Below are 23,159 nucleotides of genomic sequence, written 5' to 3' on the forward strand. Positions count from 1 at the left end.
TGCCTGAAAACACCTTTCTTGTGGAAAAATGAAGACGAAGAAATGTGTGAACGAATAAGCAGGGGAAGGAAGGCCAGGAGCCACAAGAGCAAGGTCCTTGGGGGGAGAAACGGTGCCACGACTGAGAATAACCGTGCCCCGACTCATCGCCCAGTCCCCTCAGGGGTCTCCTGAAGCCCCCACCCCACTTACAGCCCTACTCTCACTGTCAGTCCTCCTGCCAGCCCACCCACTCCAGAGTACACCTGGCCAGCAGTCAGACCAGTGACACCCCCCAGAGCCTCGTCCCTGCCCCGTCCCTGGAGCCATGCCACACAGGCCACGGCAGGGACCACAGGCTGGAGGCCTGGGTGAAGGAGGCAGGCGGAGCAGAGGCTGCTTAGTGTCCACCTGTGTGGGAAGGAGCCCGTGGGTCTTCTGGACTGCTCTCACCCCTCCCTGACCCTCCACAAGATCCCAGCCTCCCCCCAGGGCCAACAAAACACATCCCTCGACCATCCGGCAGCAGACATCAGGAAGGCACCTGGGTGCCGAGTGCCCCTGTTGGGATGGGGAAGGGACAGACGCAGGCACACCACAGAAGCAGCAGCCCCCAGGGCCCAGAAGATTCCTTACAGATTCTACTTTTTGGGGAATAGGACTAGAAGACCTCATTTGGTTTCTCTGAGTATCTAGGCTCTATGAGGAAGCCCACTAACCAAAACTCTGCTTTCTTTACCAGAAGGTAAGCACCAGCCTTAAAACACTGTCCAGGCCAGGGGTCCCTGAGAAGTGGCGTGGGTGGCAGCAGCTGCCCCTGACCTCCTCATCTCTCCCTCTCCTTCTTCCCCAAGATTTGCAGGACATTTCTCAAAGGGCAGGGAGGTGAAATACATGTGTATCAAGGGTCGACTGTGTATGAGGTGCTTTACGAGGGTTCTATCAACCGACTCCCCCGCAGCTCCTGTGAGGTGAATAGCACGCCCATTTTGCAGATGAGGACACTGAGGATTACATGGTGAGGGCCCCAGTGAAACAGGTGGCCCACTCAACTTAGAAAATGTCACAGGATTTGACAAAGGCACTATAGGCAAAGGTGTGGCCAGGGTGTAAGATGCTCATAAGGGCTAGAGTGGGGTCCTCCCGCTGTAACCACCCCAGGCCCCCAGGGTCAAGGAGGGGAGCATTTACTGGAACCTGGAGGCAAAAAAACCTCTCTCCATGTGGAGAGGGTAGATTACGAGGAGCTGTGACCTTGGGTGGAAGGACACAGCAATCTGAGGTGACCCCCATGGGGCAGGAGATGGGGGAATAAATATTGCAACCTCCCTGTCTTCCATCTGCCCACCTCCTGCTCGGTGGCTCCCCAGTGGCCAAACCCAGAGAGGCAGAGAGCGGGTGAATGGTGGCAAGTAGGAATGGAGGGCAAACAGAAGACGCCCTGCACCGAGCCCAGACCTGCCAAACCTCAGCGTCCAGGCTGTGACCTCCCCAGGCTGCTCCCCATCTGGTGCAAGGACAGTCCACTGGGTAAGGGAGACCCAGGATCCAGCCTGGCCACCAGCCCACAGTGACCACACGTTTATCTAGCTGTGCTTTGCTTTCGGCTCTTGTCTGCCAGGGAGAGAATCCTGGGAGCACCGTGGTGCTGCAGGGGTTAATATCTCTGCTCTCTCCTGCTCCAGTGCCCAATGCTCCAACCTGTAAAGGGTGTGACCTCTGTGAGGCCCTAGGGGACCCTCCCAGGAAATCCATTCCTACCCTTGGGCGGCTGCCCAGCAGCCCTCAGCTACACCAGATGAACCAGAGAGATTTGATTGATGAGAAGGGGGACGTGGGGGTTCCCTTAGGAGAAGAATTTAATTTTATGGGAAAGGAACGTCAGAACGGGGGGCTCGGTCCCTAAACTCAGCAAGCAGCCTGGCTGCGGGCGGCGGGCGCGGCCAGGAGCATGTGTAACTCATTACCCCTGCGAACCTCCCATTGCAGCCCATGGATGACGCCACGAGCGTGGTGGAGGGCCTGAGGCCGCAGGGTGAGCATGACTGCAATATTTTTCTGACACTAACACCTCTCTCTGGCCCTCGGAAAGGGCCGTGGAGGAGCTAGGCCCAGCCAAACACCACCCACGCCCAGCCCTCCGCCTCCTCCGCCTCCTGGCGCCAGACTGGAAAGGCCTACAGCTGTACAGGCGAGAGGAGAAAGGCAGGAGCTGAGAAAGTGGGAGGGAGGGAGAGGAAGGAGCAGAGGGGAGAGGGCAAAGGGAGAGGGGCAAGCAGACCCAGCCGGCCCCTTTGGGTTTCTGTTCTAAAGGAAGTGTAACTGGGCATCGAGGTCAGAGGAGGCTTGGCTCAAGGACCTCGGAGGTCACATTCTGCAATCAGCCCCTCCACGCAATTCCGGTGGCACAGGTGGAACCAATGCTGTTTCCCACTGGAGACACGGAGGTGAGGACGTCCCTGCTTGTGGGGCCTTCCCATCAACAATGGGGCTCCAGCGAGGATGCTGATGGCTCAGACACAAGGGAGGAGATGGGGTCCAGAGAGGTGGCCCCACCAAGGGGTGCAGAGGAGTGAGAGGTGCCAAAGAACGTCAGAGAGCAGGTGTGGGAGGGAGCCCTGAGGGATGTGGGGAAGCGTCCTGCAGGGTTGGCCTCTCCTGCAGGGGAGAAGGAACCAAGGCACACAGCAGTCCCTAACCTTCCCTTCTTTCCACCTACCGGGTGATAAAGGCAGCGTGGGAGGAGAAGAGAAGACTAGAGCGTACGGAGCAGGGGACAACGGAAGAGGAGAGGGGACAGGGAGTTATCAACATGTGACCTCTAAAATAGCATGTTCCACCCTAATGTCCTTAAGCTCTGAGTCATAGCTAAATATCTGGGCTGTGTTTCTGCAGCTTTGCCTCCCCAGATCCCAGCATCCTCCAGGCCAAGAGGAGGCACAGCCTCCTCTCCCCATCTCCCTGCCTTCAGGGGAAAATCCCGGAAGGGACTTGGAGCCCTCCAAGGCCTACCAGGCGATTCTGTTTTAATTCAGTCAAGGCCCAGGGGGTGGCTCTGGTATCCCTCCCTTTCCCCATCTCCGTCCACCCTCTTCTTTCCCATCAACCCTCCTCCCTCCGGACCAGCCCCACTCTTCCTCTCCCTCCTCTCACACTCTCCAGAGACGAGGATCAAAGATGAAGCAGAATCCTGGGGAAACAGATCAAATCTGGCTTGAATTTCCCCAAATCAGAGCTCCCCATTCTCCTCTTAGAAATGAATGGGAAGGGGAAATAAATCAAACCGGAAACTGTGAGCTTTTGGGGAGCTGTTCTCATCTCAGCGCCCACCCCGCGCCTGGCTCCAGAAACAAAGAAAGAGTGGGGGAGACATAGATAATTTGGAAGTTAGGTTTAGAATGTATTCGTTCTGTCATCTTTAGATTTCAAGGACCTTGTGTTCATTCATTTGTTCCTTCAACAAATTCTCAGCAAGCACCTACTGTGTGCCAGGCTGGGAGCTGTCAGCGAACAGAACAAATGCCTGCCCTTGTCCAGCCTGTGTCCTTCTGTGAGGAACAGACAGTAAATGATGAACATAATAAATAAGAAAAGTGCATCTGTCTCAAAAGGACATAGGACTCTGGGAAAAAGGAAAAAGAGAAGCAAGGAGTGGGGGCAGGGGAGGGCGTGACATTTGAGCAGAGACCAGAAGGAGGTGAGGGAGTGAGCCCAGTGGGTCTGGGGCAGCCTACCTCGGGAACCACTTTCTGGGGAGCTGAGGCCCCAGTGAGCCGCCAGCAGGTTCAACTTGAAAGCCAGTGGCCTCCCAGGCCAGGCCGGGGCCTGGGTTTGACTCCCATCTGGGTGGGAGCCTGTGTGGGCTGGGCTCAGGGTGGTGTCCTGTTCTACCTTAGGTTTTAAAAGGACCACACCCTGAAAGCAATGACCAGGTCTGTTTCTACACACAGAAATCTGTAACCGGACAGGACCTCAGAGACGGCTCTGGGTACTTTTGCCATAAGCACTTTGCTGCAGGCAGTTTCATAACATAACTAATTGGCCATAAGGCAATTTTGCCATAAAAGATAACGTAACTGGTTGACAGTTTGGTTGGACAGTTTATGGGGATAAAACTTACTGGAAGTGTGAAATAAGACTGATGCCAGATTGCACACTACACTAGAAAATGAGAACGTATCAGTTTGCACATCCTCTGGCGAGTATTCCTCCCATCCATCGAAACCAAAAGTTTGCCAAGTGGTGGCAAACACAAATGAAGCGGCTGTCACTCACAACAGCCTTCCAGAGCGTGAGTTACTCATTCTCTAGCTAATGTAGATACAATGGTCTTGTTCTCTAATGCCGTCTTTGCCAAATTTATCACGCGGTATTAGAAGTCAGAGGCAAAAAAAGAATCAAGCTCCTCCTATCCCCCCCTGAAAAGAAAAGGTTATGTGATTCCTGATGAGTGTAAGTTTCTTGAAGATGGGGAACATTTGTTGCTATTTGATGGAGAGAACACAACATAGACAGAAATTTGGTATTTGGCGTGGAAACTGCCTTAGATGATTTGGTGAAATCGAAAGACTGGGCACGTAATGGAACATTTAGCAGTCCAGATAGGTACTACAGGTTTCATTATGTCCTTTTAAATGTCCCTCTTTTATTTCATTTTTTGTTATTTTATCTTGTACAACAAAATTGCCTTATGGCCAATTAGTTACGTGGCAAAAATGTTTGCAGCAAAGATGTCTGTGGCAAAGACGCTTTTGGTGCAAATACTGGACACACTTACAGACACCCGTTTGAATTGGCAGATGGAGACACTGAGGCCCAGAGAGGGCATGTGCCACAGTCAGGTCACACACCCCAGGAGGGGTAAATCAGCCTTGACCCCACATCTTCCAGCTTCTACAGTCTGCACCTTACAGAGTGCCCGGGCCTCAGGTGACCCCCAAGGACACTTGCCAACATGGCTTTAAAACTGCCCTCTGAACCAGATCGCCCCATTGCTGAGGGGCCTAGAAAGCACAGTGGCTGGGTTACTGTTATTTTTCCGTCCTTCTGGTCTGAATTATCTTTGTTTATCTGGGGTTCAGAAAAAGGGAGAATAAGATGAGGTAAAGGGAAGAGGGTAGGTTTGCCCAGTGACACCTCCCACTCCAGGCCTCTGCTGACCTCTGGAACCCCCCTGCCCTACCCTTCCCCCACTGGCACCCAAGATACCAAGTGGTCTTCCAATCACCCCCCAATGTGCTGTATCCCAGTTCTTTCTTGCCACACTGGGCCTCTTTACTGATGGGAAGTGGGCTGGTGGGAGAGGACTGGATCAAGGATGTGAAAGTCAGCTTGGCCTTTGCTGATGTTCTGACTGGCAAGTGCTGAGCACTGGCCAGCGACCATGCTCTTCAGGGACTTTCCTCTCTTCTTAGGCGGCATTAACCTGCCCGCTTGGTGTAACTCAGCAGGTAATAACTTTCCCCTCCTACCTCTTCTCTTACAAAATCTTATTCAGTCTTTAAGGCCTTTTCCAGAAAGCCTCCTCCCTGCTTAACTTCAGTAATCACAGAAATTTTTGCCTACTTTGTATTACAGGTAATTATCCCCAGGCCAGTCCCTTCTACTGGGATCATAAGCCCTTTGAGGGCAAGGATGGTTTAATTTCTCTTTAGAGCATCCCTGGCACCTAACCCACAGTTTGACACATTGTAGGTCCTCAAAATATGTTTGTTCATTGGAATCCAGAGGAAGAGCTGTAATGGTGGGCAGGGTGAAGAGACACATTGGTCCGAAGCCCAAATCTCCTTGTCTCCTCTCCTGCTGAGACTGTCCCCAATTCTTGCCTTTCTGAGCCACCCAGCTTCCCTTCCTACACTTCACACCTTGTAGGAGGGAAATACATGGTTGGAGCATGAGAAGGAGTAATTTCAAGATCAAGGCAGCTAGCAGAGTGGAGCACAACAAAATATGGTGCATGAGAAAAAGCTCCAATAAAGGCATGTGTGATGGTTGATGTTATGTGTCAACTTGACAGGCCACAGGGCACCCAGATTAAACATCATTTCTGGGTGTGTGTGAGAGGGTGTTTCCAGTTAGATTAGCATTTGAATTGGTGGATCCAGTAAAACAGATTGCCCTCCCCAGTGTGTGTGGGCCTCATTCAATTGGTTGAGGGCCCAAATAGCACAAAAGGCAGAGGAACTCACTTTCCGCCTCCTGCTTGTCTGCTTGAGTTGGGATCTCTCATCTCATCTCCTCCAGCTCTCAAACTAAGATTTAAACCATCGGGTCCCCTGGTTCTCAGGCCTTCTGACTCAAACTGAATTACATCACTGGCTTTCCTGGGTCGCCAGCCTGCAGATGGCAGCTCATGGGACTTCTCAGCCTCCATATCATATGAGTCAATTCCTCCTAATAAATCTATTTTATGTATGTGTACATCCTACTGGTTCTGTTTCTTTGGGGAACCCTGACTAGTACAACCTGTCTCCATCTATAAGTCTTTACATAACTTTGACCGTAAGTCTTTACAAGACTCTTTTGTAAGCTCCATTCTATTCATCTTTGAAGTGGGGGGATGCTCTCTCTCCTACACTCATTGCAAAGAGGAGTGTATTCATTCATGCAGCAAGCATTTTTTAAGCACCTACTAAGTGTCGAGCTCTGTGCTGGATACACAAGAATCAGGCCATTGGCAAGGTGCTCCGGGCTCCTTTGGAGGAAGCTGCATCAGTTGAATCTCCAGAGTTTTAGCAAATAACCAGCCCCCAAGAGCGTATGCCATCTGGGTCTCTAGGATGGGGAACCCCTTCCTTCAGCATGACCTGGGGCCTCAGACCCAAGGGAGAGACGAGCACCTTGGAGAGGTGTGTTCTCTCCTCACTAACGCTTCGAGGAATGGACTGGAGGCTCCTCACCTGAGAGGGTCTGGGCTAACTGGTTCAGAGGCCTTTGCCTGACCACAGGCTCACTCAGAGGAGAGGATGGCAGAGAGGCAAAAGGACTGCCCTAGAATCAGGAGAGTCGGTGCTGGAACCTCTCTGCGACTGACAAGCCGTATGATCCTGGATGCTTTTCTCTGCCTCCACTAGCTCGTTCATAAAATGGGTACTCATCCTGCTGATTACACAGGTTTGTTGAGATACGTGAATGAGAAAACACATGGAAAACTCTTCAGAGCATGCGGTTCAACACATGTCATATTAGACAAGGTCACCAGCACCCTGCAGCAATGCCAAGGTTGGGTGGTGGGGCAGAGCTGGTCTTGCACCCCGAGACTGAGCCAGAGGCACTCACCATCCTCACACAGGTTCAGCTTGGACAGGCTCCTGCCGTCAAAGGGCTCCTCAAAGATGGAGCTGGTGTCGCGGTCACTCACAGTGTGCAGGTACATGGCTTTGTTCTCCATCCTGTCCTGCAGCAGCAGCAGAAGAGACAGCAAGAGGGGAGGAGAGAGAGGAAGGAGGCGGAAGAGAGAGAAAGAGAATAAACTATACATGAAAACAGAAAACAAATGGATGGAACAAGGCGCCCACCCGCCTTGACCCTAAGCCTGAACTCTGGGACCTTCTCATCAATGAGTGTCATCCACCAGGTCCTTAGGACCTGGATTCCCGCTCCCCAACTTCCTCAGTGCTTGGGAAGGCCAAGGCCCTTTGGGTCTTTCGGATTGTGGGATGCGTCCCTTTCCTTTCAACAGCTCTCAGTGGGGCTGCAGCCCTTAGCTAGCAGGGCACCGAGGGCCGTGCCGGGTGGGGCCTGGAGAAGCCAACCCTCTTGGTCCAAACAGAGCCATTTCCAAGCTTCTGGAGCCCTGGGCACGTCAGAGAGACGTGGGCTTCTGTTCTGTATTGGAAATGAGGGAAACTAGATATAAAGCAGGATATGGAGCTAAGATCAGAACTGCTGCCAAGATCAGAACTGCTCCCGGCTGGCACGGTCAGAAGGAGCTGGGTTCAGTGGGGCTGTAACAGGGATTCATCTCCCACAGGAGCCTGAGGAGCAGGTGGCCTCTGGGGTGGACACTAAGACCGGGGCAGCCGTAGACCAGAGGAGGGCCCTGCTGTCTGGACAGCCTCCTGAGGCTGGCTCACTGGGGCTTTGGGTCTTCCCCATGGTGTTACAGGAATGCACCCATTGATTTGGGAAAATGCCATGCTATCTGAAACGAACCAGGCTGTCTACACTAGTGTTAACAACATGATCCCATTTGGTAACATATACACATGTTCTGTGCATGTGATGGGAAAGACTGTATTCAGAGATGCCCCAGGTTACTGCGGGTGAGACAGGTATGTGAGGACTCTGGTGGGTTTTGTGGGGATTTTGTGCTTCTTTTTATTTGCTGGATTTTCTTGGTTTTCTACAATTCATTTGCATTCTTCGTGTAATAAGAAAAATCCATTTTCAGGCCAAATTACAAAGTATTTATTTGCATAAAATACTTGATATTCATTTTCTCATGTATATGCTCAGTGAAGTTACAAATTGCCCTCCACTTTCAGCTTGGTTCCAGCCATTGGTTTAGCTTGACCTTTGGTCCTGATGCTCTTTGACCATCTGGATAATGAACCCAAAAATCCACTTTGAGAAAGTGAAGTCTTTGGAAGATAAAAGCTCCTGGGAGGATAGATATGTCCCGGCCCAGAGCCCTGAGCAGGGGTCCACCACCTGGGAGGAGATGACAGGGGCCTGGCAGGTGGTGGTAGGGGGACTATGCCCGTGGACAGCAGGGAACTGCTAATCCGCTCCTCTTCAGAGGCAGGGTGGGAGGGAGGCGTCAGCACTGTTCCAGCAGAGGGCTAACGAACGGGGCTGGCCCAACCGCTCGCCAGCAGAGCACACACAAATCTCTATTTTCATGACTTGACCTTTGTCTCCAGAGACCTCTGACTTCAGGGCTGAGAAGAGGCCAGAACTGACCAGTTGCCATACAACTGTCCTTCTGATGGTCCAGGAGGGACGGAGAGGGGCTTCTGCTCTTGTCTCTTTGGGTAGGGAGAGGCTACATCTCCTGCACATGTGTGCACGTATGCGCACACACACACACACACACACACACACATACATGCATGCATGCACATTCAGGGTGCCCCCATCTCTGCAGGCCTTTCTTCCAGCCTGTGGGAGGGGGGCAGGGGGAGCCCACAGCTCTGCCAGGATCTTTACCCCTGGACCCAGGGGTTCTTAGAACCCCTAGACACTCCCCACCTTAGCTTCTCTGTGCTGCAGTCGTGTCCACTTTACCAGTTTCCCAATACCCACCCTCCATCCAAGTCCTCCACCCACTAAGGGCCTCTAGGTGGGGCCCCAAGCAGATGTGCTGCTGCTAAGCTGCTGGGGACCCTCCCTGGTTTCACGAGCTCTGTATGCACCACCCCTCCCTCTGGCCTCCATCCTGGGGAGCTGCAAAGCAGGAGCCAGTGTCTCTTCTGCCTGTGATAACCCTTTCTCTGCCAAAGACAACAGGCGCTGCTACGCAGAGGTCATGCAAAGCCCAGCAGGGGCTACCAGGCAGGGAGTGGAGTGTGGAGACAGGCCTGGGCCAGGTTAGCCCCTTCCTTCCCCCTTCCCCCTCTGCTGATCGGCTCCTGGACCAGAGCTGGACTGCACTGCCCATTATCTAGAAGGGGTCTGTAGGGCGTCCCTCCTCTGCCCCCTCCCCGCCCCTCAGCTGGTCGTGCAGGAGCCTTGGGAGCGTGTTGGGAAGAGGTGCTGGAGGAGGCCAGATGTGAGTGAGATGGGATTGGAAATGCTCAGCCAACTCACTGTTTGTTACTCGGGAATCAAACCTAAGAATGTTCTGTCTGCCCCACGTTTTATTTGGGGCTGTTTTTCTTTCTGGGGGAATGGGGACAGGAATTTGGACCCTCGCATCATTGGTCTCATAGCCTTTGGGGTCAAGTTTGTGCTCTCAGACAGGGCACAACTAACTGCCCAGTGTGGTGACAATACAGCAGACTCTTTGGTGTGCCCATGTGGTACAGACCGTTTGCATCAGCATCTCTCTGCCCTCCCAGGAGCTCTGTGAGGGAGCAGGCGGTGTCAGATAAAGATAAGCCAACCATGGCCCAGAGAGGCTAGAACCAATGGATGTCAGAAAGGGGTGAGGCCTGGAAAAGGCTTCCTGCCCAGGTACCGGCTCAGCGTCAGAGTTGTTCTGGCCAGGAAGCGTGTGTCAGTCCCTTTTGATGGCCACCTTTAGAGGCTGAGACTAGGCAATGAAGAGGCCCAGGTGAGGTCCCTGGGGTCAAGGAGAGGCTCTAAGAGCTTGAAGGGAGGGGACCAGGGCCACGGGAACATGGACAGGGTATGGACGCCAAAGTGACCCGTGGATGAAGCCCAAGGAACCAGGACTTTATTGTTTCAAGCCAAAAAGTGGGCCCTTCTGGCCACAGTGAAAGGACACTTTACCAGCCTCTTAGGGGTGTCTTGATGCATTTTAGAGCTGAAGTGATCAGCCATGCACAGCCCCACCCCAGGTGCTCTGTGCAGGCCTGTGGGGTGTGAGGAGCTCAGAGGACACGGCATCCTGTCCTGGCTCCACTTCGTGTTACTCAGAGACTTGGCCCAATCAGCTGAGCTTGTTCAGCCTCAGGCCGTCATCTCTCTGATGGGGAGCAGCACAGTGGCCGCTGCTCGGTTACCGCGAGCCTCAAGTGGGATGGTGCACATGGAAGGGCTTTACCCACAAGGGCATGCAGGGAGTGGGTGGTGGAGTCTGGGGAGAACCATCCCCCAGCCCTAGCATCTTCTGATCCTGCCAAACAGCCAGGTAGGGGGGTCTCCAGGTCCCTAAGGCCTCCCTCTTGCCTGGCCAGTCCCATAAACAATGCTATTTGGGGTTCCCTTTGCAAAAGACATGGTGAATGCGGACCGGAGCTGAAATCTGCACTCTGATGCACAAAGTCCCTCTCCGGGCAGCAGAAGGACTTCGCCAACTCTTCCTGCTGGGGGTGGCACAAGCCTCACCAGTTGCTGCAAAGATGGTGGCTCTGGGTTCCAGCATCTAACTCTGCAGGGCCCGCAGCTTTTCTTCAGATCACCTAGTTTTAAAGTCATCAGCACCAGGTGAAAATCACCGTGCAGGCGGCCATCTCTAGGGAGAGAATCATTCGGGAGGTTTCCAGTCCTTTCCTCCTCTGACTGGACTTAGTTAACATAAATCACAACCCAAAGCTGGAGAGGTGCAGCTGTTTTATAGAAAAGCTCTCCCTTCTTGTGTTGCACCACTGAGCATGCGTGTGCACGCACCCTGCACATGTAAAGGAACTGTCACCTGTACCATCTGCTCCCTGAATAGGCTCTCAAGCCATGTCAAGGGGCAGGCAGAGTTGCCACTAAGGCAATGGCTTCCTCTGGCACCCCACGTGCAGGCTCACACTCACCAGCCCAGGCAGCCGACACCTGGGACCTTCCCACTTGCTCTGCCACCTGAGGATGCCCTGGCGCAGTGCCCTGCTCCATCCGCCACATCCCCCTGTCCTCCGCTGCCTTTGGGACACCATGCCCAGGTGCTAGGACAAAGTTTGTGGCAAGACTCACCTGTACCTCCACTGAGGCTGCAGAGCCTGTCCCCTCAGTTTCCGGCTTTCGCCATGGTGGCCGGAGAGCTGGCTGCTGCCACCACACTGAGACCCAGGCAGCCCCTCGGAGCCTGTCCCCACAGCCAGCCAAATCCAGACGGAGTCATAGAAAGAGGCTGCAAGGGTGCCAGTGACTTGTCTCAGGGGTCACTTCTCCAGGAGGATCAGGTCAGGAGGCAAGACTCGACCTTGTGCCCGAGTGGGGGCCTGTGGCCTGGCAGTGCCTGTCCCGGTCCTCGCCTCGGTCAGCGGTCAGCCACAGGCAGTGCTCGGGAGATGTTCTGTGGAGGCACCAGCAGCTCTGCTAGGTGCAGACTGAGATGTGAACTGCAGCTGCTCTGGCCGCCAGGCTTTATAAAGTTCCTGGAGCAACTGCAGCGGCTCCCCTGGGACCTGGAACACGTGCCCCCTCTGGTGGCCAATCTGAGCATTACAGCCCCACACAGGAACGCCAGCTCAGTCCAGAGCGGCGATGTCAACCTCGGTCTCGGGACTCCACACGCCTATTCTAAAGGCCCTGCTCAAAAAAGCTTCTAGGGGAATGGCAGCTAGACCTGGCTTTCGAGCCATGCAAGAAAACCAGTCTCATAAACTTATTTATAGGACAGAACTGGCATTGCTCAATTCATTCACCAAACTTGGCTTAGAATTACTTTACGTGTTTTCCTGAAGTCACATCCATCTCGCAAAGGACACAGATCGGCCATACCGGGGATATTCAGGAGGGTGCTGTGTGAATGCAGAAGGAAGTTCCCAGGTCGAGCTCAACACGACTCAGCAGCAAAGCCAGCATTTACAGAGCACTGAAAGGGCCGGGGCTACAGGAGTGAGTAAGGCGAGCCCGCTGTCCTCAAGGGGGTTGCCATCCAGGAGGAAAGGTGGGCTCAGGCACAAATAACTGGACCCTCAGCAGGACCAATTACATTTTAGAAAGGAGGTATAACCAAAATGTTAAGGGAGCAATTACATTCAGATCGGAGGTGATGCAGGAAGGCATCAGGGAAATTCCAAAAATGGTTTGAGCCTGATGGTGCTGTCGGTTTACATGCACGGCACCCTAAGGACAGAGCTCTGAAAGTGACATTCATGAATACGCTCCCGTTTGTTGATTAAAAACTCAGCCTCAATACTTGAGGGTCAGACGTCGTGCATGAGGACAGTTTGCCAAGGCTCAGCTCTCTCCACAGTGCAGCTGCCAACCCACAGCTGAGTCGGACCGTCTTAATCATTTTCAGTGACTGCACCTCCTGGCCACTCCTGGGAGGCAGCTCCAGCACTCCATTTTACAGAGGGAATAAGCAGTAATTATATAATAATACTAATTGGGGGGTGAAGGCATGAGGTGGAGGAGAAAATACTTTATGTAGATACCATGTGCTCGGCGGTTCCAAGGGCTTTTCACATATTAACTCATTTAATGTTGACAACAACCCTGCAAGGAAGGTACTGTGATTAATGCCACTTTATAGAGACAGAGGAGCTTCACAACTTGTCCAAGGTCAGGCAGCCTGCGAGAGGCAGAGCTAGCTTCCACCCCGGGCAGTTTGCCTCCAGAGTCTGTGCCCCTACGCACGCCCCTGGCCCGCCTCTCATGGAAAATTGTTTCTTAGTCTCCCATCAATTCACTAACCTCCCTAGGAATGTACTTTTAAAAATAGCCAGAAATGTGCTCAAGATGCTATGTCCGGGGACCTTCATTGCAGAGATGTGTATATTGGCAAGAAAGGCAGTGGGTTAGTGAGACCCTGGTGAGATCCTCCTTTCCCCAACAAGAGCATTTCCAACACTCCAACTCTGCTGTGCCCTACCCGTAGGAGACGGGGGAGGGAGGGGACCCAAACGCAGCCCAGGCTCTTGGCTGAGGCGCTCCTTCCCATTGATATTGACGGCACAGACACGGAGGGGACTAGTTTTCTGCACGTGAGCCCCACAAGTAGGCGTGGAGCCCTTAAACCGTGAAACTGCAACAGGAATGAAGCTTATCACTGTAAACCCAGTAGCTTCAGGCAAGGGGATAGTTTTTTTTTCTCTTTTGTTTCTGGTTTATTTTGCTTCTTATAATGAGGAGATTTGTCCATAATGTTGCACATAGCAGTAGTTCATTCTTTGTTTTTTCTTTTTGCTGAGCCATATTCTGTTAAATGCATGGACCACGATGTGTTTATCAATTCCCCTGTTGATGGGCACTTAGGTTGTTTCCAATCTTCATCTATTATGGATAGAGCTGCCCAAACAGGCAAGGGGACGTTTGATAGGGAAGTATAGGAATGACCTGGAGGCCAGGTTTTCAGATGATACCTTCTTGTCACCTAAAATCAGAATGGTCCCGTAAATGTTTGCTTCCATTCAATCACAGAAGGCATTTATAACAGGCGGTTTTCCCCCTGGACAGGATTATGAAAATGTGACGGCACTGAAGGAGAGTCGAGGAGACTTCGGCAGTAGCTGCACCCATGGATGCGGAAGGCAGTGAGGCGCATCAGGATACAAGCGGTGCAGTCCAGCGCTGCCTGCTTTCTTTGGATGATTTCGTTTGTCCCATCAGCTCTCTAGGGCAGAGGTGGGGAGGGAGTGATCCTCTTCCATTTCCATACAGAGAAACGGAGCAATGCTGAAACACAAGGTCATGATGCTGGGCTCTTGGACACAACATCCACAACTGTCCTCTACTTCTGGAGCGTCTACATCTGTGGGGATTCCTTCCACACATTCAGAGTTATTCATTCAACAAACACCTGTTATGTACCTTCATGCAACATATTCCAAATGTTTTTGCAAACGTGAATTAGACCCAGCCTCTATCCTTCAGGATCTCGGTCCAGGGGGAGAGAAAGCGTGAGAGTGGAGAATCACAGCCCAGCACCCCGCGAGGGGCTCTTCATGGCCTCAGGTGCTGCTCTGTTGGATGAATCTCCAACCTTTGTCCTCAGGCCTGACTTTGTTTTCCTTTCCTCCAACAAGAACCTAAAAAACCCTAAAAAGTCTAACATAGCCAAGGAAAAATGGACGAATCATAATTGTCCAACTTGTGCATTCTTCACAAACTCAATAGACTTGCGAAACTGGCACCTGGGTCAAGAGCAGAACATTCCAGAACCTCTGAAGCCCCCTTGTGCCCCTTCCACTCACTAATGCCCCACCCCAGCCAAGCACCCTGCCACGGTCCATCCCCACAGATGACCTCGGCGTTCTCGAGCTCCACACAAACGTGTGTCTGGCTTCAGCATCACGTTTCTGAGATTCCTGTTGTGTTTAGCAGTAGGTCATTCATCCTCGTTGCTGTAAGTGTCCCATCGTGTGAATATTCCACAACCAATTTGTCCTTCCTACTGTTGACGGCCATTTGGGTAGTTTCCAGTTTTTCATTATTATAAAAAGTGTGGCTGTGAACATTCTCCCACATGTCTCCTGGTGACCATGGGGGTGCACTTCTCTTGGGTTTATACCCTGGAAGGGAGTCGCTGGGTCACAGGGGGCATGGTGTTCCACTTCAACAGATACTGCCCAAGAATTTTCCAAGGTGGCCACACCGTTCACCCTCTGGCCGCAGGGCGGGAGAGTTCCGGTCGCTCCGTGTGCTCACCTGCATTGGTAATGTCTGTCTTTTCCCTTCTATCCATTCTGGTGGGTATCTAGAGTCCCCATCCTGTGGTTTCAATTTGCGTTTCCCTACTGACTCGTGAAGTCGAGCTCCTTAAACTGTGCTTACTTAGTCTGATTGTTTTTTTAACGCGAGCTCCCAGCCTGTGATTCCAGCTGTCTGAGCATCCCCGTTTACACCAGCAGGGCCCTGCCTGGGATTTGCTTTGACTGTTTCATCTGCCTGCGATGGTTCCCCCAGAAGTTTGCGAGGCCAGCTCCTTTTGCCTCCTTCCAATCTATTCTCAAATGTCACCTTCTCGGGGGAGCTGACCCTAATGATGCTGTTTAAAACTGCTGTCCACCCCCAGCACTCCGGAGCCTCCTTCCCCTGCCCCACTTTTTTTCTCTCTTTTTTTCGTTGTCCCGAGTGACTTTAACTTACTGCCTAATTCACTGTGCTTGCCAGTGATCACTAATGTATTGTTTACGTCTGCTGAACATCAGCTCCATGAAGGCAGCTCCCTCACGCCTCCCAAACGCCTAGAACAGTGCCTGGCACACAGCAAGTGCTCCTTAAATATTTGTCATGTGAAGATCTGGGGAAAGTGTGGTCCAGGCACACGGAACAAGCATGTCCGAAGACCCCAGTATGGAAACAAAGTGGACGTGCTGGAGGCACGGAGAGGGGGCTGTGTGGCTGGAGCACAGAGAACACAGCACCTCAGAGATGAGCAACGAGGGAGGCGGGAGGGCTGCGTTCATTCTCCCCCAGCAGGAAGCCCAGGTTGCTGCGCTTGCCGTGTAGCTCCGGCCTCTCCCAGGATCCCATACGCTATGCTTAAGAGTTTTTGTTACATGTGGCTTCACTATATGCTATTTGCCGTATATGAACAGCGTATGTATGAACTTGTGATTCCTTTTTAATTTTTGAAAAAATTAAATTAAAATTTTTAATTGTGCTGAAATACACATAACGTAAAGTACACCATCTTACGTATTTTTAAGTCGTGAGTAGCGGTGAGTATATTCACCTTGTTGTGCAGCCGTCACCACCAGCTGTCTCCAGAGCCCTTCTCATCCTAGGAAACCGAGACTCCGGGCCCCTCAGACACAGCTGCCCTTCCTGCCTCGCCGGCCCTGACCCGTCCCACTGCCCGTCTCCGTGAATTTGATAACTGGGCACCTTGCCGTTTCTTCCTTTGTGGCCTGCTCTACAAAAAATATGTTCTTTATAATTTTTATCTTTAATATTTTCCTTTTTGTTAGTTTTTAACCTGTTTCATGTGAAATACAAATATTTCAAAGGCAATTTTTATGCCTGTTCACGGAATGGCAATTATCTTTTCCCGTCGTTCTCCAGCTTTGTAGGAAGGCCCCGGTAAAAAGTATGTAATCTGTCAAAACCCAGAATTTAGATTTACCGTTTTAAAAAAGTAACTATTGTTTAATTATGCAGTGAATTTCATCCGTGCAAGTCACGTTCAGGAGATAGTTTCGATAAGAAGTAATTATCGTACGCACGAAATGACAGAGGAATTTAGCTTTTGTGGTTTTATAAAATTTTGTTTGGTCAATAAGATGAATGCTTTCTGTTTGTCGTCTTACTGTTTATCTCACAGCAGCCACCTGCGTTTAACTGAAATCCATCACCCCCCAGCCACCGCCAGCCCCCTGCCCCGCCCGGAGCGAAGCGTGAGGGAGGGAGCACGGGCCTGCCGACAGGGGCTTCCCGATACGCAGGCAGCCCAGGCCTCTGGGAGTCTATGCCTGAGCAGCTTTAAGTCCTTCCTGGCGATTTTTCAGTTTCTCCTTTATAGCTTTCTGTTATCCTCCCCCTGAAATAATCATGTATACCTCATGAGTTCAGAAAAATACAATAACCTCTCAAAAAGATGATTCTGATGTTGTGGGGCTGAGTCAGGGAGAAAGCCCTGGATGTACCGTGTCAAGTCCTGGACTTTAATCTGACCATTCCTAGTAGCATGTCCTTGGGCAAATCACTAACTCCTTGGCCTCAGTATTCTCAGTCACCCCATATCACAGGGCAGTTGCCAGGATCGGACGCGACAAGGCAGTGACTGTGAGCCCACTAGTTTCATGAGATGTTCCCAGGAGTCCCTTGAAAAAGGATTCTCGGGTCAAAACAAAAGTGTCCCTTTATTGCAGGACTTATCAGAGCCTTTAAGACGCTATTGAGCACGGTGCCTCTCCAAGAGGGGGACATAGTATTAAGGCTTCTCCATTCTTGATCAAACACAGAGAACAGGGCTGGTGTTCCATGGGCCACACTGAAGGAAATGCTGAGCTAAGGTTGTAAAAAGACTTGTTTATAATTTAAACAAAAACAAATTTTAGAAAAATATAAGCCCTATTCCTCTGAGTGCCAAATAGCAAAAGATGTCTCCTGCTAATGGAGTGTGGAGAGCAGCCGTTCATTCTGAGAGGAGTAAGACAATCCTGCCTGTCACCTTCCTGAGGATGAGACCACCCCCCACTTGTCATTGTCTCCCCATCCTGCAGCACAGCCCCATGAATGCCAGTGAGCTGGTGCCTGAAGCATGGCGTCACTTCCACACTCAAGGCCAATGGCTGTCCACTGCCGCCGGCTCACTCTCCATCCTGTTCTCTTCCACCTTGACCCCAATGCCCTCTTCTTTCTGGGCACTTAGGCCAGGCCCTTCTTGCCCTCCCCCACCCCCCAGCTACTGAGACTGCGTCCGCTGCCCACCCTCCACCACCGTCCCCCAGACTTTCCCACGCAGCTCGCCCTCAGGACCAGCCTGAGACTCGTCCTTGCCTGGCGCCTTCTCCTCTGACCGCACCACTCCTCTCCCAGTGGCTGCTGTGCTCAGGGGCTGCTCCAGCTGCTCGGGGGCCTGAACAGGCTGCTTTCGGTTGCTCTGAGCTCGCTGAGGTCAGGATTCACGTGCTATACTCTTGTGTTCCCCTCTCCAGCATCTAGCCCAGGGATAGGCCCAAAGCAGGTGACAGACCAACATTTACTAATTAGTAAGTGGACAGTAGGCTTCGGAGATGCCTTGTGGAGGGAAGACTGGATTCCAAGCCAGGACGCCCAGCCTTGACTCCCAGCTGCACCCTCCAAGCGCCGTGGGTGTGGGCGAGTCACTGATCCTCTTCAAATCTTCGTTTCCTCATCTGTACCCCCGGGTTACTGCTTCCTGGCCTTCCCATTGCAAGGGTTATTACAAGGGAGAGGGACGTTGAAAACACAAAGTGCTTTGCGAATGTCAGCCATTGTTACTATTTTTCAGAGTTGACAGCCCCTGACAGATGGAGTAGTAATCACGATGTGGTTCTTGCTCTGGTGTCCAGCTGCTGACAGCTGGCACTGAGTCCAAGGCAGTGGGAGCACTAGGCTCCGCCCACGGACTTCCCTGCTCCTCATGCGTCATGGAATCCACCCAACCATCTGCTCCATCCCCTTGCGCTCAGCTCATTTTCATTCATTTCCCAGAAGGTACGGGGATGATGGATTACATGAGACAGCCCGGGTTTTCTGACACTGGTCCAGGGTTGCAGGCAATAAAGGTGATGACACCCCCATCGTGTGCACAGGCCAGAGACTCAAGATTAAGGCCTGCCCAGACCTCCATGGTCAAGCTCCATGGCTCAGGGTACCCGAAACAGGTCAGAGAGTGAGGGCTCTGCAGCAATCTGTGTTGGAGCTGAGATGATGGAAGTCGTGTTTGAGAATTGGAGGATGAAGTCATTTTAATGTCAGCAATTTGTAATTGGTAGCCAAACATGTTTATTCAACTGAATCATAAGAAACTTCTCAAAACAGGGTGAGAATTTGGGCCAAAGCTTGGAAGAGATTTTGTGGGATAAATGTAAAACAGACAGCAATGTTGGAAAAATTCGTCTGCTGACATACAAGTTATGGGATACCTGGCTCCTGAGGGGCATGTAAGAAAAACACCTAAGATTTTAGACAACTTTGAGGTTGATATAAGTCAGCAAGAGTTGAGAAAAACAACTCTTTCAAATCTTAGGCTGCATTAATAGAGACATGGTGAGCAGGAAAATGGAGGTGACACATCTCCTGCAGTCTGCATCAGTGAGCTTATGCCTGGTGAAGTACATTCAGTTCTAGGTGCTTCTGACTGAAAGATTGAGGCACAGCTTCGAGGGTGCCCACAGGGGTGACTAGGGTGGTAAATGGTCCAGAAACCAACAGGAAAGAGCAGTGTTTAGCCCAGAGCAGAAGTTGCTCAGGGAGACAGGGTTTCTGTCGCAGATGTATTAAGGGCCGTCGAGGGGAGCAGTGTTAGGTGGTCATTAAATTATACTAGAGAGAGAGGCAGACTTCCACTCCGCACACAGAAGCTCTCATTCATTCACAACCAAGCTGTCTGGATCTGGGTGTCCCGGCTGATGACTGAAAATTCCCCACACGCACATTGTTTAATGACATGGACTACCCATCCATGCCCGACAGAAGGACCACAGAGCGGTCTCCTACATCAGGTCACTGGTTGGACCAGTGACCTCTGATATCACTCTTGAGTTGAGAGCCTTTAACAAAAATTTTCTCCACCTCTATAAAAAATAACTATGATTGATTTTGCTTAGATTGCTTTGGTTGGGAGAGAGAACATTCCATGCATGTTTTTAATATTAAGAACTAAGAACAGGAAACATTATATTCAATAAATGTAATAAGTAATAATAATAAAGTTATTTGGGCTGCATATTATGCCAGAAAGAAAGAAAAGGAGAAAAAAAGAAAAAAAGTTGAAGAGAAATTGGGAAAGAATGATGGAGGAAAACGAGGCAAATGAATGAAAAAAGAGAAGGAGTGGGAGGAAAAGAGAAAAGGAATCAGAGAGAATAGAAAGTGATAGAATATTTTTCTTTCTTTCTCTTCTTTCCTGAAGCATGATACATGTCATGGCTAGCGCAAAATAGAGGCGTTCATTTTTTAATGTAGATTTTACATTTATCAAAGATATGCATGCTTTTTAATAATCTTTCAAAATAATCAAATAGTTCTACGGGCTTTTTATGAAAGCAACCACTCCCTAACCTCTCAGACCCTTATCCTAACTCCCACGGGCACCACTTGCAACCCTTAAACTGTTACTTTTTATGTTTATTCCACATTTCTAAATAACATAGTTATAGTACTTCTTGACTTTTTGGTTTTTTGTTTTATGCCTCCTCCATTCCCACTGTGGAGAACAGAGCTTTCTTTCCTCTGTCTCCCACCCCACAGGCGCCTTCCCCTGTCCTCCTGGTACAGGTATTTCCTACTCTTGTTGGGTCGTTTTTCCATTTACTTTGTTGCAACTATATAAATACTATTCACAGCCAAGCCATGCAATGCCTTCTACATTTTATTTTCCCTGGAGTTAATAATTATCTTGTTTTTCTGTTTGTGTAGTTTTCTGGTTTTCTATCACTAATTCTTCTCCAATCCCCCCGCCACCCCGCACCGTTTGCGTCCATCTCGTCTAGATAGAGTCGAGTACATGAGCTAGTCTACTAGTTTGTATTTCTTCAGGTGTCTGCCCACACTTTCTGGTGTGCTTCGCTCTGGACCAACTGCTCTCTACACCTAGTTCATGGCTGTTATCCAGAGATTTTCCTCCACCTTCATCCCAGAGCTTCTCCTTGATTCTGTCTTGGGTTGGAGCCTCTGCTTTCTCACTATCCTGCCTTTCTCTTTCTTAATTTACTTCCTGGTTTGGGTGGAGCACATTTGTGGTGGAATACATTTGTGGAGACCTTGCATGTCTGAAAATACCTTTATCTTCCCTCTCCCTTGACTGATAGTTTGTCTGCATGTAAAATTCTAGGTTGAGGTATTTTCCCATCCAAATTTTGAAGGCATTCTACCATTGTCCTCTAGCTTCAATATTACGAAGTCCAAAACCACTCTTATTCCTGATCTTTATATATCACCGACCTATTTTCCTCTCTAGAAGTGTTTGAAATTTCCTCTGTCCTCACTGTTTTGAAATTTTACAAAGATAAGTGTTGGTGTGAGCGTTTACATTGTCCCGGGCACTCAATGAGACCTTTCAGTCTGGAATCTCAGGCTCTTTATTTCTGGGAAATTTTCTTGAATTTTTCCCTTCATAATTTCCTTTCCTTTCCTCCCTCTCTTTTCTTTCTCTCAAACTCTTGCCATTCAGTTATTGGACTTCCTGGACAAGTTCTCTACTTTTCCTAGCTTTTCTCTCCCAGCTTCCAGCTTCTTTTTTTTTTTTTTTTTTTTTGTCCTACTTTTGGGGACATTTCCTCAAATTTATCTTTCAAATGTTCTTTTCAATTTTTTAAAAATTTTGCTGGCATATTTTTTTAATTTCCAGAGCCTCTGCGATAATTTTTTCATTGTAACATTTTCTTCATATATCTCCCTAAAGATGCAATATCTTCACATATCTCCTAAAGATATTAATGATAGTTGTTAAAAAATATTTTCTTCTCCTTGCAATTGTCTGTTTCTTGTTGTTGTTAGTGCCACCAAGTGGATTCCAACTCCTAGCAACCCTGTGGACAGCAGAGCAGAACCCTGCCCAGGCTTTTTGCGCCATCCTCTCACCTTCCAGCGCTCTGTCAAACAATGCTCCACTGCTATTCCTAGGGTTTTCATGGCCATTTTTTGCAGAAGTGAGTGGCCAGGTCCTTCTTCCTAGTCTGTCTTAGGCTGGAAGTTCTGCTAAAACCTGTCCATCCTGGGTGACCCTGCTGGTATTTGAAACAGCAGTGGCATAGCTTTCAGCATCACAGCAACATGCAGCCACCATAGTATGACAACCAACACATGGGTGGTGTGGTTCCCCGACTGGGAAATGAACCCAGGCCACCGTGTTGAGAGCACTGCATCTTAACCACTAGACCACCAGGGCTGGCTCTGTTTTCTCTAAGTTGCTTATATTCTACTTGTTTGGTCTTCATCTTTTACGTGAGTTTCAGTTGGCTTGTAAACTCCTCATATTTAAGAGTGTAGTACTAAAAAGGCTGTTTGAAAGCTCTGTGGACATGGGTGGGTCAAGTCAGGGTTTCACCGTGGGGTGATCTGGATGGGCTGTTTTACCAGGGAACCCCCAATGTTTGTCGTTAAGATTTTTTTCTTGTTGTGTGATCATCTCAGCCCTCTGTTTGAGGAGTCTCAGACTGGCAGCCAAGGTTCTGGGAGCTGAAGGGAAAAAGAGGGCTGGCAAGTGGGTCTCAGCGTCTGGGATGTGCACTTAATCAACTTGTTTACAATATGATTTCAGTATGACATGACCAGGCTTAATGTCCCTCCGTCTAGAAACCCTCCAGAGACCAGCCTACACTTTTCTGTTGGGATGAGGAAGCAACAGGAGTGTGGAGTCAGAGAGACCAGCTGGGAGTTGAAATCCTTTAATAACCAATCATCCTTCTTCAACGCAGTTCAAGAGGTACCCGGTGCTGTCAGTTGCTGAGACTTTGGGGAGTTTCCTGGTGTGTAACAAACCATCCCACAACCTCATGGCATGAAACAGAAACCATTCTGGTAGGTTTATGGAGTTCGTGGGTTAGAAACGTGGACAGGCCAGGCAAGGATAGCTAGTTTCCACTCCACAATGTCTGGGGCCTCAGTTGGGCAAACTCAAATGGCTAGAGGTGACTTAAATGGCTGAAGATTGAAACAGTTGGGGCTAGAGATCTACTTCCAAGATGGTTTCTTCATCATTTAACTGGTACTTGGACTGCAATGACATGAAGCCTGGACTCAGCTGGACAGGTCTGCTGGAGCAACTACACGTGGTCTCTTCATGAGATTTGAGTCTCTCACGGGATGATGGCCGGGATCTGAGAGGGAGCATCCTGAGAGGAAGCGTTGCGAGAGAACGAGGCAGAGGCTGCATGGCCTTTTATGAACTCACTTCAGAAATCACACCTCACTTCAGCATCTCTTCTGCTGTGCTTTCCCGATTGAAGAAGTCACAAATGCCTCCACATCAAAGAGAGGACATCTCTTATGGGGAAGAGTGTCAAAGAATTTGGGAGCTATGGTTTAAAACCATCACATTAGGT

At 50.3% G+C, this 23,159-nt stretch overlaps 1 protein-coding gene across 2 annotated transcripts in view; it reads right to left on the bottom strand.

Annotated features, from left to right (window-relative positions):
• SCARA5 (scavenger receptor class A member 5) overlaps window positions 1–11,920 on the bottom strand; it is a 114,989-nt gene extending 103,069 nt beyond the window's left edge. Inside the window, exons 1-2 of one of the 2 annotated variants that reach the window (XM_008519290.2) lie at window positions 11,506–11,920; window positions 7,258–7,375 (exon numbers count right to left, since the gene is read on the bottom strand). In XM_008519290.2, coding sequence (XP_008517512.2) covers window positions 7,258–7,369 — 112 coding nt within the window. In that variant the 5' untranslated portion in view covers window positions 7,370–7,375; window positions 11,506–11,920. The remainder of the gene's footprint in view (window positions 1–7,257; window positions 7,376–11,505) is intronic. The other variant, XM_070607365.1, reaches the window with a different exon arrangement.
• Window positions 11,921–23,159: the final 11,239 nt, after the last annotated feature.

The sequence above is a fragment of the Equus przewalskii genome, chromosome 2 (assembly GCF_037783145.1).
Source record: "Equus przewalskii isolate Varuska chromosome 2, EquPr2, whole genome shotgun sequence".
Taxonomy (NCBI): domain Eukaryota; kingdom Metazoa; phylum Chordata; class Mammalia; order Perissodactyla; family Equidae; genus Equus; species Equus przewalskii.